Genomic DNA, 17960 nt, shown 5'->3' with positions numbered 1-17960 from the left:
ATATAGCATTCGGAGATTGTGAAATAGTTGTCTGGCTCACAAGTCTAGAAATACTACGGTTCAGAGATGTTAGAATTGTATGACTGGGAAATGTTATTCTACTATACAGAGCAAACAGCACAGACATAATAATTAGCTGCTTAGACATTCAAACATGACCAAGTAAGACAGACTGCGAAGGTTTTTCTACCATACATAATTCCTATTTAGGATGTAAAATTGTACAGCAACAATTTCCTCTCAACCCGTGGAAGTCTATGAAAAGAAAGGGAGTGGGCATTGCCAAGACAGAGCACAGGACATGAGTTTAAGATGGGCTGTGAAAAATGGCTCATTTGAAATTCACTTCATTTATGAAGCTCATACAATTCTTCATTCCTTTTTTCCCTCCTTTTTTTGTATGGTCATTAAGCAACACAAAACAGTGAGATAGCTGCAATCGGGGAGCTAAGAGCTCCACAGGAGTGGAAAAAAATGAAGCTGATTTTTTGTTATTGTGGGTAATGTGTGTCCCGTTGCCCACTGCACATTATGACCAAACTGTGATTATGTAACCCCCAGCTGTATCCAGGCAGAAAGAGAAGTGTGTTAGAGAGACAGACAGACAGACAGACAGAGAGAGAGAGAGAGGGAGAGAGAGGAGGTGAGGAGTGAGCGGTAGGAGATAGATATTGAGGACATATTTCCTGAGCTGGTATTACATGAGGAGACATCAACAACCTGACACAAATATAATCTCTGCCACATAACAGACACTAAACTATTACACGGACAAACTCATTTAGAAAAACACCACCACACATTAGAGAGCAGGGCTGAGGTTTCATGAACCCTTACAGCACATGCATGCATATTGCAGCACCTGCCTTTACTGATGATTGGATTGGATTGGATTGGAATGGATAGGCTTTATTGTTCCTGTGGGGACAAACATACAACATACAAAAAATAGAATACATGAAACAGTTCCAAAGGAATATATATCGAGAAAACGAAATCGTCTAGAACAATACATGTGCATTATTAAAATGTTAATAACCTATGGCATTATTGTATAGTCGTGTGCTTATGGTGTAGTAGCCTTGGCTTGACTGCGTTTTTTTTTTCAGCCATGGCTGAAATGTGTCTGGAAATTGATAGAATATGCTGTGTCTTTGAACTTGGATAAGCACCAGTCATATATTCCTATGGGCCTGAAGCCCTGATCCATCTGCTTAAATATGACATGGTCGTTCGAAGCTACAGTATGGGCTGGAAGAAGAATCAGGAAAGGGGAAAGAAACAGGGAGAAGAAACTGAGATGTTTAGAGGGAAAGAGGAGAACACATGGCTGATATATGGGAAAAAATACTTCAATGGAATATACGGTAGACCACAAGAGAACAAATGAACGGAGATATTGATCAAGATCAGGACATGTCCTGATGGCTATTGATTCAACATAGAGCATTCGTCTCGACTTCTCTCCGCATTCATTCAAATTCATCCCACTTTCGTTTCATTGAAATCCATTCACTTCATTGAAATTCATTGACGTACCCTCTAACTCCACAGTGAGAACCATGGAGTGCTGGAGGTGTGATGTGGAATCATTGCTGCCCCAGTGTGAAGTACCACAGCACAATACAAGCAGATGACAATCAGCATGTTACCAGGAATCCCAGTGGCACTGATTCCCTTTGATTTCTCCATGCAAATAGATGAACAGATGGCAAAAGTTATTTTTTTTCTTCCTAACTACAATTGGCCCTCCTAATGGCACACTGAAAATGGGAGAGATTTGTGGTATTTTCTTCCTACTTGCATAAAAAATAAAACACCACAACAAACAAACAAACAAAAACTATTTGAAACTAATTAAACACAGTGTTAATAATTTAGATGGAGCAGGATGGAAAGGTCTAGCCACATAGAGGCATTCTCTGCTATTTAGGTGCATATGTAAAACACTTTCACAGTCATATTGATGAGGGGACCAAACTGAGAATAGAGGGATTCTGCATCCATTATCCAATGGCGCGTTATATATGTATAACTCAAAATTACGTTTTTGCAAATTAACAAATTTAACAAGAAATCTTTGGGTAAAAAAGCTTTTCTGTGACCCTGCCTAGAAGCTGTCTCATTTTCTGAGCAGTTGCGTGCTTCTGCTTGCTTTTTCTTGTAAAGCCTAATCGCAATTGCAATTTTCGCAATGCGATACATTGTATGTTGGCTATTTTCGTCGTGCGATGAAGTGTGAATCAGGCTTAAGTTTGAGGAGCCATTGAGGGAGAACTGGCAGGAGAGTTGCTACAGCAGAAAGTGCTTGCGTGTCCCTGCTGCAGAAACATGGATTATAGAACAGTACTGTATGTGCCTTACAGGCCTCCCTAGATGCACACAACAGCAGTGCTGGATGTTCTATGAAATTAGAGAGTCTCTAATGAAGCATGTGTTGCCTCCAGTAGAGACAACGCATCTCAAAGGCAATGCGTCGTTATTTATTCATAGCAGCTGTTAAGGGGGAAAATAGATAAACTATTTGTTTAAGTTTAAAAGTTGTTACTTTAGCTTGAAATAAGTGGTGTTATTATCATATTAATGTGGTTTGCTGAATACTACATCTTTCTGTCCACCCCCATCCCCACCCCACCCACTTTCCTTTCCCACTTTTCTTTGTCCTTTGCAGAGACAAGGAGCCGGAGCAATGACTGGAAAGAGCAAACCATCCACAGGACAAGGTATTTAAAACAAAACAAAACAATTGTACTTTTACACTAGCCATGACACTCAGCCTGAATTAACAGTTTCGATTATCAACCGAGAAACCCTCCACGATAGACAGTGTCACCAGACCCTGAATAGGAAGAATATTGTTTTTAATGGATGTGCCTAGCGATTCAGCGGCTGGAGCCAGGCTACTTTTACACTTGTATAAAAAGTATACCCGTACTGTAATATAAATGCAGTGTCTGTAATATTCTGCACACTGCTGACACACAATGTTAACAATATGACAGTGATGCTATAGACACGAAAGACACCTTTTTTACAGTTAAAATGTAGTTTTAATATTCATATGAGGAAACATACTGAAACATACATACAGCACAATCTGAAACATAAAAAAACCCTCACATTTTATTCTAGCATATCACATGATGGAAAGCTGCCGAGCCTAACAGATATCTCTTTTCATTTTTGTGAGATAAAAAACACAAAAGAGTCACACTATCATGGTTACATTCAGTTCACATAAAGTCTTTGAACTGGTCCATTGTATTTTCATATCATAATTGACCAAATATTTTTTAAAGCTCCTTTGAAATTCCGAAGTTGTAGTGTGGTATGCTGTCATCCTGCCGGAATGAGGGGATGACCAAGTGATCAACTTCTTTCCTCGCAGAGAGGGCTATGATTTGTTTGATCTTTTTAGTTTTTGTTTTATAGAATTAGTGGATAGCAACACTACACAAACACACTGTACATTGTCAAATTGTCATCACAGAGTTCCCCATTTTCTAACACAAAACAACAAATATCCCAGTCTTTCTTTAAATTTAGGAAATTCTGTTTCATGGAAATGTAATTTCCAACCTTTTCAAGGCACATTGTATTCAGCAGTTTAACTACGGCCATCTTTCTACAACTAACTAGCTTCATTCAGTCCCCCTTCCATGTACCTGGAAACTCCCCAGGCCTATACTGATAACATTATTGAGATAAGGTGTTGAAATGGATTCCTGCCTCAGCCACTCAGATGATAAAGTGTATTGTGGTTCATGCTGAATCCTCAGGGAAATACCCAGCGCCAGAGTCAAGATTTTAGGCTGCTTTATTGAATCTGATTGAGGCTTGAATTACATTTGCTTGACATTTGCCCACCCTCAACCATTTCAGAACAAAGGAGCAGGAGTGAGTGTGTATAGTGATCATATGTTGGTGCCTTTAATTTAACAATTATAAAGCAAATGTATCGCTTAATGTCACCTTCCACGTGCCTCACAACATAATAATATGTGATCAATATCACAAGTATTTGAAACCTGTGCCTCGATTATGATTATGAAAAATAACAGTGAAAAAGCTCACAACGCGTCACAATGCTAGCCTGGAAACCAGACGAATCTGCCAGTGCAAAAAAAAAAATAGCCCTACGCAGTGATATTAATCTGGCCATGCCAGGCTATCACTACGGCTATTTTCAAAAAAAAATTACACAACAATTATACAAGTACAATACAGGGTTAAGTGCTTAATGACAATAATTGATTTAATCGATTATACATATTCTATTCAATTTTTTTCATGTCTAATCGTTGATAAGAAAAATAAATATGCAAAAAAATATACAGTACGAACCAAAACCTTAATAACCAAATTCTCGATTATTCGGTTATAAGTCATCGGTTCTTTTTGATGGTTTTCCAGACCTAACTGTGACTGTAATGTGTTCCTTTAACCAGTCAAATCGTGCTATATGCTTTGTCCTCCTGTACTTTTGACACAACACCCATTAATTGAATTAGTTAATGGTGAACCTTTGCTATTCATTAGTTAATATTTTGGTCGGGAATCTGAGGGCAACTCATATAGTGCTGCCAATTGGATTTCAGCAGGACGTTTTTACACTAAGTGGTTTCCCCATCCCTATAGGCCACTACACCATCATCAATCATTACCTACCTTTTAACTGGATGAATCCTAATGGCTCTTTCCCACTATGAAGGGTAACCCAGAACCTCCCATAACCTGGAACTTTCCAGAACCTGTGAAGTTCTCTGATAGTTTTTGTTGTTGTTAACATTTCTATTATAACCAGAACCAGGGTGGTCCTTCATAAATAAAGCAAATTTAAAAGCAATCATTGCCCCAGGCGCTCGGGTGGCGTAGTGGTAAAGTCCCTGCCCACCACCACGGAGGCTGTGGGTTCGAATCCACCATGGTGCAACTGGCTTTGTCGAGCGTCTACACAAACACAATTGGCCCCTTGTTCGCGGGAGGGAAGCCGGACGGGGAGGGTGATATCGGTCATTACACGTATTCCTACAGGCTGGGGCGGCATCTGTCAGCGGGGAGTGTTGGGCGGGAGGAGTAGGACGAAGGCTCTACGTCCTCCTGGTGGGGGCTCCTCACTGGCAGGTGAGTCAGTAGGATACGACAGCAGTGACGACACAGAAATGTGTGTGAGGAGGAATCAATTGGCATAACTACTAAATTGGGGAGAAAAATGGGTAAAAAATTATTGGCTACTCCAAATTTTAAAAAATAAGTAAAAAAAAAAAAAAAAGAGAGCATTGCGATGCAACGTGCTGTGACCTCGTAGATCAGTTATTTTCACACTTTTTAACAACTTTTGAAAGTACTGTATCAGTTCTGAGTTCTGGATTTCCAGAACAAATCCAGAACCTGTGAAATACGTTGGACTGCATGGCATGGTTCACTTAGTCCTTGTAGTGGAAAAGAGCCATACTAGGCCCTATTTTAATCTTCACAAACCTTTCACTGAAATAATCACATCATACGTTTTGGCAAACTCATTGATTCATGAGCACATTAATCCCTGTAACCCCTGTGGCATAAAGGGCATTGACCTGGAGCAGGTATGTACAGCTGGAATGATGTTGGACAAGGGTGTGTGTGTGTGTGTGTGTGTGTGTGTGTGTGTGTGTGTGTGTGTGTGTGTGTGTGTGTGTGTGTGTGTGTGCGTGCGCGCGCGCGCACGTGCGTGCGTGCACAAATGTCAGAGGTCATGATGTCAGAGGCCCACCCGCCGGCCAATGTTAATATAGTATAGGTCCTGCCCACAAGTTTGTGAGTCAAACGGTGTGGAATATCAAAATCAATCAAATTGTGACATTTGTTGCATTTATGGTGCCCCCTACGGGTCGAAGTGAAATCGCTTTTGGCTGTGTGTTGTTTAGAGGCTCCTCAATGTGTGATCAGACGCTGTTCATGATTTGTGGGATTCTTCGCAAATTTGGAAGTCTGAATCATAGCCTATCGGAATGCGAATATGAACAAATCTGACTGATACATCTTCATGACATGACTCCACACACAGATGGTGTGTAACGATTTGTGTGAGTTTTGGAAAAGAAATCTGTAGTAGCAAAAAGTGTGTTTTGAAGAAAACACAAAATGGTGTAAAATCTAGTCAGGCGGACATGGACCCGCAGCCATCGAAAGCAATCTAGAGCAAGCAAACCAATCTTTATGCTACTGATTGAGAAATAGTAATTCATCTAAGGAGTTATAGTTCGACACCAAGTTCCATCTATTTATATGTATGTATGTACTAGACTAGTACTGTATCTCATTCAGTCACTAACCCTTTAATATATAACCTTCTATAATTTCATGCGTAGAGGATTAGCAGGAATAATTGAAGGTGTGCTGTGTGTTGCATGTAAACTATGGTGTTTGCTCTTGTGTAAAATACAGCCTACGTGCAGTGCACCCAATAGATGGATTATCTCTATCTGCTATTGAAACCAGGTCTGGCAAATGTAGCTACATTACCTCAATTAGATCCACTTTTGTAGGCAGTTGTTTGTATAATATCCTGCCAGTGTGGCATGCCCCATTGTCATTTACATAGGGGGATTAAAGTGACACCATATACAGCGTGAATACTTTAAGAGATCTTTGGCAATGCAGTCAATGCTGCTTGTATGGAGAAGATGCCCGCATGCACACAATATGGGAGATTATAGTACATTTAATTTCTGCCTTCATTCACAAGACCAGTTTATCCTCTGATTTGCTTAAGACTTGAGTTTAATTCTCATTATCGTCATAGATTTGTGTGGCTCTGCGTTATAGATACAAAGTTGTAGTGTAGTATGCTGTCATCCTGCCGCAGTTCCTGCACTAGTTGGCTAAAAGCCGCCTTATGTACAATACTGTGTGGTATTTGTAATTAAGATTTGGTACTTGTTCAGTACCAAAACAAATAATAATGATCTAATTGATATTCATTCAACAATAATTTTCAGGTTTAACCAATTAAACCCTCTAGACTTGGCTCTGTACTTGGACTGTTTTTTTTCTGTCTACACCAATGTCTTCACCAAAAATATCCAATCTACAAGCTCACAACGTGTCGCGACGTAACGGCTTGTGAGCTTGTAGATCGGATAATTTCCCCCTAGATTATGGATTCTGGGGTTCAAGTGATTAAAGCCTACATCGTAATAAATGACCACAAATTGATGCAGGGCCCTTACGACCTGTTCACCCCCACTCCCCCCTGCAGATGACAAGAAGAAGGACGTCGTACCTGAAGACTTTGACATCGACATGGGCGCCGTAGAGACGGAGAAGGCGGCCGTGGCCATCCAGTCGCAGTTCAGGAAATTCCAGAAAAAGAAACAGGATGTGAAGTCATAGAGTGGGGGGCGTGGCTGTCGCCCTGGCAGCTCCGCCTCCCAGGGAGCTGCCGCTGTGTCCAAGTTGTGGGCTTGGTCCTTGCATGTCAATCCAACTGCACCATCATGGACTTAACAGAGGGTCAGGGACGGGGTTTGTTTGTTGGTGTAGTGGCCGGCGTGGAGTGGGGGACAACAGTTACTTTACTACAGTTATAGTTACTTCACTAAACAGTAACTTTTGTGAAATGGTATGTGTAGTTTATGAATGATTTGCTGTACACATCAATTGTAACTTATTGAATTCTGTATGTATGTATCGAAATGTTTTCCTATCATTTTGCTATTTCTGTTTTTTATCTTTTATTTTATTTTTATTGAACACACTACATGGTGCAATTGCATTCAAACTTTTAATTGTCTTTCTTCCCGTAAGTCAACATAATATAGCCATGTGAACTGAAGGAATGACTTGATGAGAAGCTGTGGCTCCTGAGGTCATTAATGAACTGCACCACTCGTTCAAATACTTGGTCATACGTATTGATACGGTTGATATTCTTACTGATGATTGCATTGGTGATCTTAGACGGGCTTTCATACCAAACTGAAAGATGTCGATGTCTGCCTAATATGTCACACTGTGGTGGAAGAAGTACTCCCGATTTTCTTTTTTTACTTAAGTACATTAAGTAGCAATACCACAATATAGAAATACTCTATTACAAGTAAAAGTCCTGCATTCAAAATTGTACTTGAGTAAAAGTACTGTGCAAAAGTATTGGCAAAAATATACTTAAAGTATCAACGTAAAAGTACTCAAAAATATAGCTGATCTACAAGCTCACAACGTGTCGCGATGTGACACGTTGTGAGCTTCTTGATCGGCTATTTTCGAATAAATGAAGTATAAAATGGGGCTTAAGTATTTAATATATGTTTTGGAATAACTAATAATCAGCTAAATTACTAGTAACTCAAGTTTTCAAATAATTGTAGTGGATTAAAAAGTGCAATAATTTCCTCTGAGATGTAGTGGAGTAGAAGTGTAACTATAAAGTATTGAAACATTTTAATACTCAATTAAAGTAAAACAAATACCTCAAAACTGTACTTACAGTAAGTGCAGTACTTGAGTGTAAATGTACTTAATGTTACTTTCCACCACTGGTCATATACAGTATATACCTGGGTGGGGGAATGATTCCAGGAACTGCAGCTTGTCTGATTGGTCCCATAGAGTTGCCAGAGCGCTCAATGCTGTATGAGAGATGCATTTAAAATGGAATAATCAATGCCTCAAATTGCCTTCTGAGGCATCACTGCAGCTAGTTTCTTAAAACCCGGGCTTACTGCTTCTGCTGTTGCAACTGTGTGTTTTCTTACCCTTCCATCATGTCCGTAATCTATGCTGTTATTGATGTGAACTACGTTTGTTGGTTTGTGTTTTTTTCTTCATAAATGTTGTGCTTGTTATTAGATTCCACTTGTTTGTTGTCAATTCCCCAAAAGTAATTCACACAATGCCACTGTTCTCTTTCTCTGTCTCTCTCTTTCTCTCATGCACACACACATACTCACACACGCACGCAAACACGCACACAAACAAACAAACAAACAAACACATGCACACACGCATGCATGCACGCTTGCACATTATGCACAAACACACACACACACACACACACGCACACGTACACACACACACACACACACACACACACACACACACACACACACACACACACACACACACACACACACACACACACACACACACACACACACACACACACACACACACACACAAAGGCAAGTAATTAATAAATACATGTGAAAAAATTTGATTATTTTGTATTGTTTGAATTGTATTCATATGGGCATACAATCAAGGCTCATTGTTCAGGTTTTTTTGTGTCTGTTTTTTGTTTCATCTGCAGTACACGAAGGAGGTTGGCTCTTATACAGTAAATAACACTCTTGAGCTTGATTTCAAAAGAAGAATAACTATAATCTCAAAGTGAAGAGAAAAGACATTCATCAGGAAAGTGGAAACGTGTTCTTTTTATCTTTCAACTCCATGGCTTCTTAGTAAGAAACGAATTTCAGGGCTTCATTTTCTGGGTCAATAACAGGGCAGTTAAAGGAAGTTCAAATGTGCAAAATGTCACTAATTTCAGACTTTGAGACCAGGCCTTTAAAGTCAGATTGAACGGTCACGCAAGGTCAGAATATGAGCCGCAGGTATGAAATATATATCAGGCCCATAATAAGGCCAGTGGCAGAACTTCAGCGAACCTAACATTCTGGCTAGAGAGAAGTTGTGATGAAAATCTGTGGTAAAAATGCAAATGAAGCGATTTCTGGAAGCACTTCTGTATATATGTATTGTTTAACAGAAACAATACATCAAAGTATGCAGTGGACAATAAATCATGTTCTTACTGAACTGACAGAGAGTCTACTCACCCACAACTACTTTGTGTTCCAAGAACAGAGTATCTACAAATCAAAGGGGTTAGTATGGGCAGCAAAGCCAGCCCCTCCACTGTACAGCAAATGGGACAATCAATCCCACGAAAAAAACATTCCTACCTCACATTATGTGGAAAAGATTTTGACATGATCATGAAACTAGTGAAAAGAAATGAAAACAGTTCAAAATGAACATCTCAAAATGAGTATGATAAACACCAAATGCAATTGAATAAAACCCAAGGGGACTGTTTACACCCTACTCCTAAAGTGACTACATCCATCCAACCCATACGATGTGTTATATATACTGCACTCACATCTAGGCAAACAATTTGAAAAATATAAAAAAAACTGTATTGGCGCCTAATAGCGCAAGACCCAGCACTGGACAAAACATTCAGCACCCTCTTGATTGTTCAGGTTACAGGAGGATGCCTAACATTGGAGACTTGCTAGTGCAATTAGATCTACCTCCAAACACCTTCTTAGATCAGTGGTTCTCAAAGTGGGGTCAGAGGGGGTGCAAGGGGGTCCTCAACACAATGATTGATAGTTAAATGGACCTTTTCAGATCTGTCACTCTGACAGTGTACAAATCGACCCAAATGGTCCATTTGTGCATGCTTAAATGTCCATGTCAGTGTTTTTCAACCTTTTTTGGGCCAGTCCCCCCAAATCCAATATAGCTTTATTTTTTATTGTGCATTGTGTTGCTTATATAACTTTGAAAACATCCAATCGATTTCCAGATATCAGATTTTACATTGAACTGGACTGTTAGTATGTGATTATTATGTAATTATTGGCCTACTTCCCAGGGAGAAAAAAAAAAGCCTGTTACGATTGCAAGTAGTGGACATTTATTCTAATCAATTTATTTAACCAAGATACACTGAGACCAATGTCTCTTTTTCAAGCATTAGCTAAAAGAGGCAAAATATAAGTTATACGACTTTGTTTAAAAGTATTAAAAGTATAAGAGAAAACTATCCAAGCACTCAAACTGAACGGAGGAGAGGGCGCAAAATCAATGTATTTTAATCATATTAGTTTTTTATATTTTTTTGTAATATATAGTAGTACTATATATATAATATATGTAGTATATTGATTTTATGCCCTCTCCTCCGTAAATGTTTTAGTGCTTGGCTCGTTTTCTCTTTTTCAAGTCATGGTTCCCATTGATCCTATAAGCACCTATGAGCATCTATGTTTTTAACTCTATTTTTATCTCCTTTGAGCACCTGGTTGATCTCTCTTTCTCTCTATTAAAAGTATAAATCAGGCTTAAGAAATGGGGATGAAAATGGTCCAGTAGTTGTGCACTTTAAAACTAGCTGTGTAAGACTGCTCTGTGTGTGTGTGTGTGTGTGTGTGTGTGTGTGTGTGTGTGTGTGTGTAATGATCATGACACTGGATGAGATCGCAGCATATGAACACAGGACGTAATTAGCTCATAAACCATATAAATATAATTTATGAATCAATTACAATATAATAATACATACATATAGGTATATATATATATATTATTATTATTGAATCTTACGTCACTGTAATGTAACGTGAGTTCTTGGACAGGTTTATATAAATGTCTGTTTAATCAGAGAGAGATACATTTTAACTGGTCGGACAAAAGACACCACACATCATTACTTTCCTTGTTACAATAAAATTGAGTTTATTCAGACTTCACCGTTACAAGTATTTATAAAGCAACGCTTGGGAAACAGAAACTTATGTTGTGTATGGAGTTAATGTGGGGAGATAAGAAAACAGGAGAGAGAAAAAGTCACAGAGAGTAAAAGAAGGAATCGCATTGGGGATGCATTATTGTAAAACCTTCTGAGCTATGCTCAACTATAACAGATATTCTCTTGTAAACACAGTAACGTCGCCTTAAGATTAATGCACAAATCAAAATGGTTCAACACACCTTTAGACCCTGGATAGGGGCCTGAGTCCGGAGACTCTGGATTTCGGGAGAAAGGTACACAGGCGCGCTTTAAAGCCCAACTTGGCACTGGTTCTAGCGAGTGGTCTCAGAGTTCGGGAATCTCAGTGCAAAGGCAATACTGAGTTGGCGTCGACGGTGGCGGAGGCCGGGTCGCCGAGTTGACCACGGTGATGTCCTCTTGGAGAAGGGCGCATTTCACGGCTCGGGTGCGTGTGCGATGGAGATGAGTGGAGCGGAGGCCTTCTGATCAGTCTCTGCTCTTGCCGCGGCTGCGGGTTGCAGTGGCCTGGACCTCGACCTCCTCCTTGGTGGTTCCGTGTTGAAGAGCCCTGGGAAGGCTGGTTAACCCTCCTCGTCCTTGGTTGGTGATGGGAGAGCCAGGGGGTGGTTCATCCCTTGGCGGCTTTTAGCAAAGAGTGGGGTCTGTGTGGGATCTATATACCCTAAAATGTCTTTGAAGTGTGGTCAAATGTCATTACTATGCTAAATCCTTATCTGCTGTGGGATTTGCTGACTCTGAGTCACCGGGAGGGGAAGCAGAACCCTTCCGTGTGGTTTTATGACCCAGGTCAGCCATGGGCCCCCCTTGGGTCAGGCCCCGGTCACTTCTAAACACCAGGCATACATTTGGAAATACAGCATAGTACTACATTTTCACATTATTGTCCATTATTGTCCACATGTCTCTCCATGAGGTCACGTGTAATGTCTTCTTTGTGGTGAAAACATAATTTTCCATGCGCTCAAAAAGAGGGAGAAAGAGTGTGAGAGAGAGAGAGGGGGGAAGTTGTGTGTGTGTGTGTGTGTATGTGGCCATTTGGTTGGCCTGGCTTTCTCCCCCCCCTTTTCCTGATCTGTTGTCTTCATCTTTGATGTCAGGATGGGGGAGAGATAATGGGAAATTCCACACAGCTCTTTGGTGAGCAGTCTGGATTTTACGGCTTGTCCGCAACGTCTCTCGCTGTTATCACCGTGTCGATTACAAACCCCCATTTAGGCCAGCGAAGGTCGGACCGCAGGTCCAGGGTCTTCTGCTGGCGTACCAGAATTTCAGCGACTGGATAACAGGGAGAGAACACACAGCGTGGCACACATTCCATCTGGCCTTCTAGGGCGGCCACCATTAGACTTGGCAATAACCCTAAGGCGACACTGCTATAGTCTAGTGGCATGCATCCTACGTAAAGGCACAGAGGTGAAAGGACAGAGAGAGAGAGAGGGAAAAGAAGGTGTTCTTTCTCTATGGGGTTCTTAGCCCGCCGGGCTTGGCTGTTGGCTAAGAAGGTTCTAATGGGGCCAAAAAGAAATCAATAAAACCATGCTGATATCAGGACCGTCTGTGTCCTAGAACCGGGGGAGTTAACTCTGGCCAAGGCCAGTGTTTACAGGGTATTACATGGGGTTCTGAATCTCTATGGGGGCCCAGTAGAAGAGAAAAACAGAGAAAGAATAAAAAAACAAAAACATAGTGCCAATGAGACATTAGCCCAACATCTAACTGAACCTACAGGGTTTTCTTTGAAACCTAACAGGTGGTTTTGAGTAGGGCCACACTCAGTATGCGCTAAAGTTTTAGTTTGCTTGCCTTTCCGGAGGAACGGGGAAGATCGCATGCTGGGATTTTTATAACAGTAAAACAAGAGCCCGTTTGGGCGGGTATTGCACCCAAAATTACCTTTGACTTAAAGTAAACTAAAATGCAAAAGAAAAATGTCTATAAAAGTGTAAGAATAAAATGCCAAAGCAAAATGTATATAAAGGTTTTTTTTTTTTCAAAACAAAATACAACACACACGGCGGTCATCCCACCTTGTGGTGGGAAGGTAGTCCTACTTCCAACAGGCTTGGGCCGTGTTGGTGTCAAGATACAGGTCGGGGTTGCTGTCATTGTGGGCCACCACGTCTGGCGTGGTAACCCTGACGTATGTATCATCGTGCCCCCCCCTTAGGTTGGTCACGTTTTATGAATGATAATGTAAACCATTTTTCAACATTTGACACAAAGTTTGAGAAACCTATGCGCAAAAAGTTAAAAATATACCGGACCCCCCTTATGTTTTAGATGAAACACGAACTATTGTGAAGTGGTGTCATATGAAGCATACGTTGGAACAAAGTGATTAGGTTCTCTCAAATTCTTGTCGTCACGGGCTGGGCTTTGCCATCGTGATTCTCTGGGGACTTCAGCTGGGAGCTGTTGTACCAACTCAGGGAATCCAGGTCTTGTCCCAGAGTTATACCGTGAGAGCGAGCGACCGCGGTCTGGACTACGATCTTGGGAGGAGGGACGATCGCGGTCGTATGAGGGGGAGCGAGGTCGGCTCCAGGAGGGAGACTGGCGGTCGCTTCTCCTATACTGACCACGGTCGTCTTGCCTTTCATATTGTTCCCAATCGTTTTGCTCTTGATGTGAGGGGTAGTCACTCGGTCCGTTGTTGGACCTGTCTGTGCGAGGGTGCCCCCCCTCAAGTTCAAGGCTTTCTATTGGGCATACCGTATGGGCTTGGGGTTTAGTGCGATCTCTATCGAACGCTTCTCGGGCCAGGTTGCGGAGCTTGTTAGCTTGCGTATGTCTCGGTTCGACCCCAAGGGGAATTTGCTTTTTAATGGAAGGATGCAAATTACTTAAGAACAAGGCTTTAAAGTATTCGTTTTCTTCCATATTGGGTAGATTTTGATCGCCAAAGTACGCTCTACGCAGTTTTGCATAGTATACGTTAATAGGTTCGTCCTTTGAGTGGTGAACTCCTATGGCGGCGGTAATACCACTCTTGCTTTGGTGGTCGGCAAATTCCTCGATAATTGCCGCACGTATAGCCTGCCAGTCTTGGCGGGTTTGTTCTGTCTGCCGTCTAACAAAACTGCTGACCTCTCGGTTGGAGGTTAGCGTAATGAGTCTTAATTTGGTTTCAGACGTGACAGGGGCATATTCTTCTAAATGGTAGTCAATGTCCTCCAAATAGGTGTAGGTATCCACGTCCCCATCTGTTGTGGGGTTAAAGCGTGGGATAAATTTAGCAAGTTTTTTCAGATCGTCAGTGGTTAGGTGTTGACCGGCTGGGTTAGCGCGTGGTGACACCGTTCCGTTTCCTGACCTTGGGGGAGTACCTGTACCGTGTGGCACTGGCTGGGTTTGCCCCGGCAGGCTCAGGCCGGCTTGCCCGGAGGGGAGAGGCGCCTCATACCTTTGGACAGTTGGTGTTACCGAGGGTGGAGGGTGCTCCCCGTATTTGGAAAGGTTTGACTACCATTTAGCAGAGCGTGACCTGGGCTAGTGTACATAGGGTGGATCCCCGGTAGGGAAGCCGGGGCTCCGCCTGACGGGGGAAGTACTTCTCTCCCTGGCGGGAGAACAGTGTCCCTATGTGCTAGTCTAGTCAAGTCATGGCTGGCAATTTGGCTTTCAATTTTTAGGCTAGTGACCGGGTGTGTGGAGACTTCCAGATCATGTCTCAATTTTGCAATTAGAGTGTCCGTTTCTGAGATGTATTTATGCCATGCCTGCCTTTCCTGTGTAAAACCATGTATTTCCGCCCTTAAGGACCCCATGAGGCGTTCTCTGACAGTTACCGTACCCTGGGCGACGTTTACGTCATTCCGCAGGTCGCTAATTTGACTTTGAAAGTCAGTGTTATCAGTTTGAACATCCAGGAGTGCTTGGGTTAGTCTAGTTTTCACTAATTGTCCTTCAGAGAGGCGGTCTTGAAGGTCGAGCGCCTCTGTTTCTAGCTGAATTATCCTCGCGTCAGCGGGACCTGATTGTCCAGGCCCTGCGCTGGGGGAAGGTGGAGTTTGTTTTACGGCTAATTCCATCGTGGCAATTTGGTTTTTTAGCTGTACTATTTCCTGCTCAGCTGTTGTCAGCAAAGCAGCTTTACTTTCCAAATCCTTTACCTTGTCCTGTAGCTCATCGACCTGTTTCACAGAGGCCATCTTAATGGACAGGGCGAAAGGAGCGACTACTAGGGTTCGGTATTTGGTCCAAATATGTTCAGCTAGTGTTAGCTATTACTTTGGACAAAACTAGAAGGAGTGGTACATGCAGCAATACTGGTGAAGTAACAGTGGAATTGTACTTAGTAGGCCGTGTGAAGATGAGACAAGGTTTCCCTGATAATTATTTTGAGGTGTTTAGCTTTGTTTGAGACCTACAAATTTAAGAGGGATTATTAATCCCAGGTTCCTTAGTTTAGTTTATTTTATTTTTTTAAATAAACGTTTATTCGGTTCGAATAGTAAAGTATCTTTGATTGAGAGAAAAGTCTTTGAAGGTTCCTTTGGGTTTTCCCCAAAATAACCGAGATTAGAAGAGAGGAAACAAAACCTTTCTTTAAAATCTGGAAAAACTAATCAGAGAGAAGTGAGAAAAAGTTTTTTTTTTTTTTTTTTAAACTTTAACTAAATTCAATCTCTAAAAATTAATCCAAAAAAATTGTTTAATCCAAATTCTAAAAAAAAAAAAAAAAAAAAAAAATCAATTTTTTTTTTTATTTTTTTTTAAAAAAAAAATTCTATCCATTTATAGAAATTTCAGAATAAACGTGAACAATCTGCAGAGTATCTTTAGAAACCGGAACATTGAAAAATTTCCGGGAATTATAGCCGAAAATACTCTGCAATCTTCAGACTTATTGTGTTTCTTCTTACAAAGGAACAAAAATTAATAATCTGTTTCCAATTCTGAACTAAGATTAACTTTCCGAATTAAGCAGTTAACTTATTAACCCTTTACTTTAAAACGAGCTCAAACTTTAACTCAGAAAATTAATATGGTCCGTTGGGTTTGGATCAACCAGGCTCTGTCTGTGATTTGTCAATCAAATGACCCAGATGAAACTTTTGTCACTCCGGTTTTGTTTGTCAACTCACAGTCAAACTCTCGCCGATTCGAACGCACCGTTCATAGCTACAACCTCTAAATATAACACTGGATACCAGTCTGTCTTCACACAACGTCACCACAACAGATCTTTATCTCAAGTGAATGTCTCACTGGGGCTCGGCTGTAGTGGGGGTGGAGTTCTTAGCTCCACAAAGCCTCTGCCCGTGCTGTGACGTTATCAACGGGGGAGGGGTGTGTTTACGCAATCCAAAATGGCGCCAACTGAATTGTCACGAGAGGGTCAGTCAGCAGGCTGTACGGGCCCGTGGCTGTTTGTGTTAGAAACACGAATTTCCTTCAGACAGCAATCTTGGCACAAGTTAAATTACGGATCAGTTTTAAGAGAAGAAAGATACGACTTTGGCTATTCTCTTTCTCTTCGTCTGATCTGTAAGCCTTTTACTGGGATTCTAAGTGACTATTAAGCGCTATAATAGTGATTCACTCGAATTTCCCCTTCTCATGAGACTGTATTAAACTGTCTCAGAGGATACCAAAATTAACAACGGCTTACTTATAGTTATTAACTCATAAGGGTGTCTGTCGCTTGATTGACAGTGCAGCGTGAGTGATACTTGGAGCGTTACTCCAAGAAGTACCCGCACAAAGGAAGCCCACTTTCCCTCAATTCCCTGGCTCTGTGGAGCTCAGAGTTGGTGGAGGAGGAGTCCTAAGCTGCTAGTGTCCGTGGTACGTGCTGTCACGTTGCCAACGGGCGGGGTCTGCTTACGTAATTCAAAATGGCGTTTGCTGGAGAATTTGTGAATGAGCTCTGTGCATTCTGACCAGAGAGAAAAAAAAACACACAGCTCTGTCGCTGTCTTTTGCTTCTTAGTCTATCTGTGGCCAAACACGATCCCAGTCTTTCACTCAGCAATCGTCACGAAACCAGTTAAATTACGGACCAGTTTGAAAAATAAAAGTACGAGTATTTTTCTTTTTCTTTATCTGATCTGTTAGCTTTTTAGGATTCTAAGTGAGCTGAAGCATTACAGTAGCGGTTCACTTTTGGAGATCCTCGTCTCCTAGACGATTTAATAAACGGTCTAAGAGGATACTAGAGATTATAACAAGCTTACAAAAGTTAATAAATCTCAGTCCAGTTTTGACGTAATTTTACCTTGGTTTAGCCTAGATTTGTGTTAACTAATCTCGCTTTCTCTTCTTATTATAATTACCGGCTCGAGTTAATTACCATCGAGTGTCGGTGTTTATTCATAAATTGGCCATTGGTAAAAACTTTGTCAGAATTTAAAAGGGAAAGGCTCTTTCTAAGTAGCTAGTTTAAAAA

General features: G+C 41.2%; 1 protein-coding gene across 1 annotated transcript in view; it reads left to right on the top strand.

The window, feature by feature from the left end:
- igsf5a (immunoglobulin superfamily, member 5a) overlaps positions 1–7374 on the top strand; it is a gene marked incomplete at both ends in the record, with an annotated part of 42174 nt that extends 34800 nt beyond the window's left edge. Inside the window, 2 exons of the mRNA XM_080435980.1 lie at positions 2672–2723; positions 7241–7374. Coding sequence (XP_080292106.1) covers positions 2672–2723; positions 7241–7374 — 186 coding nt within the window. The remainder of the gene's footprint in view (positions 1–2671; positions 2724–7240) is intronic.
- Between the last annotated feature and the right edge of the window lie 10586 nt (positions 7375–17960).

This window comes from Gymnoscopelus braueri (assembly GCF_963280865.1).
Source record: "Gymnoscopelus braueri genome assembly, chromosome: 8".
Lineage (NCBI taxonomy): Eukaryota > Metazoa > Chordata > Actinopteri > Myctophiformes > Myctophidae > Gymnoscopelus > Gymnoscopelus braueri.
The sequence above is the reverse complement of the archived record's forward strand: the minus strand, read 5'-3'. Positions and strand labels throughout refer to the sequence as shown.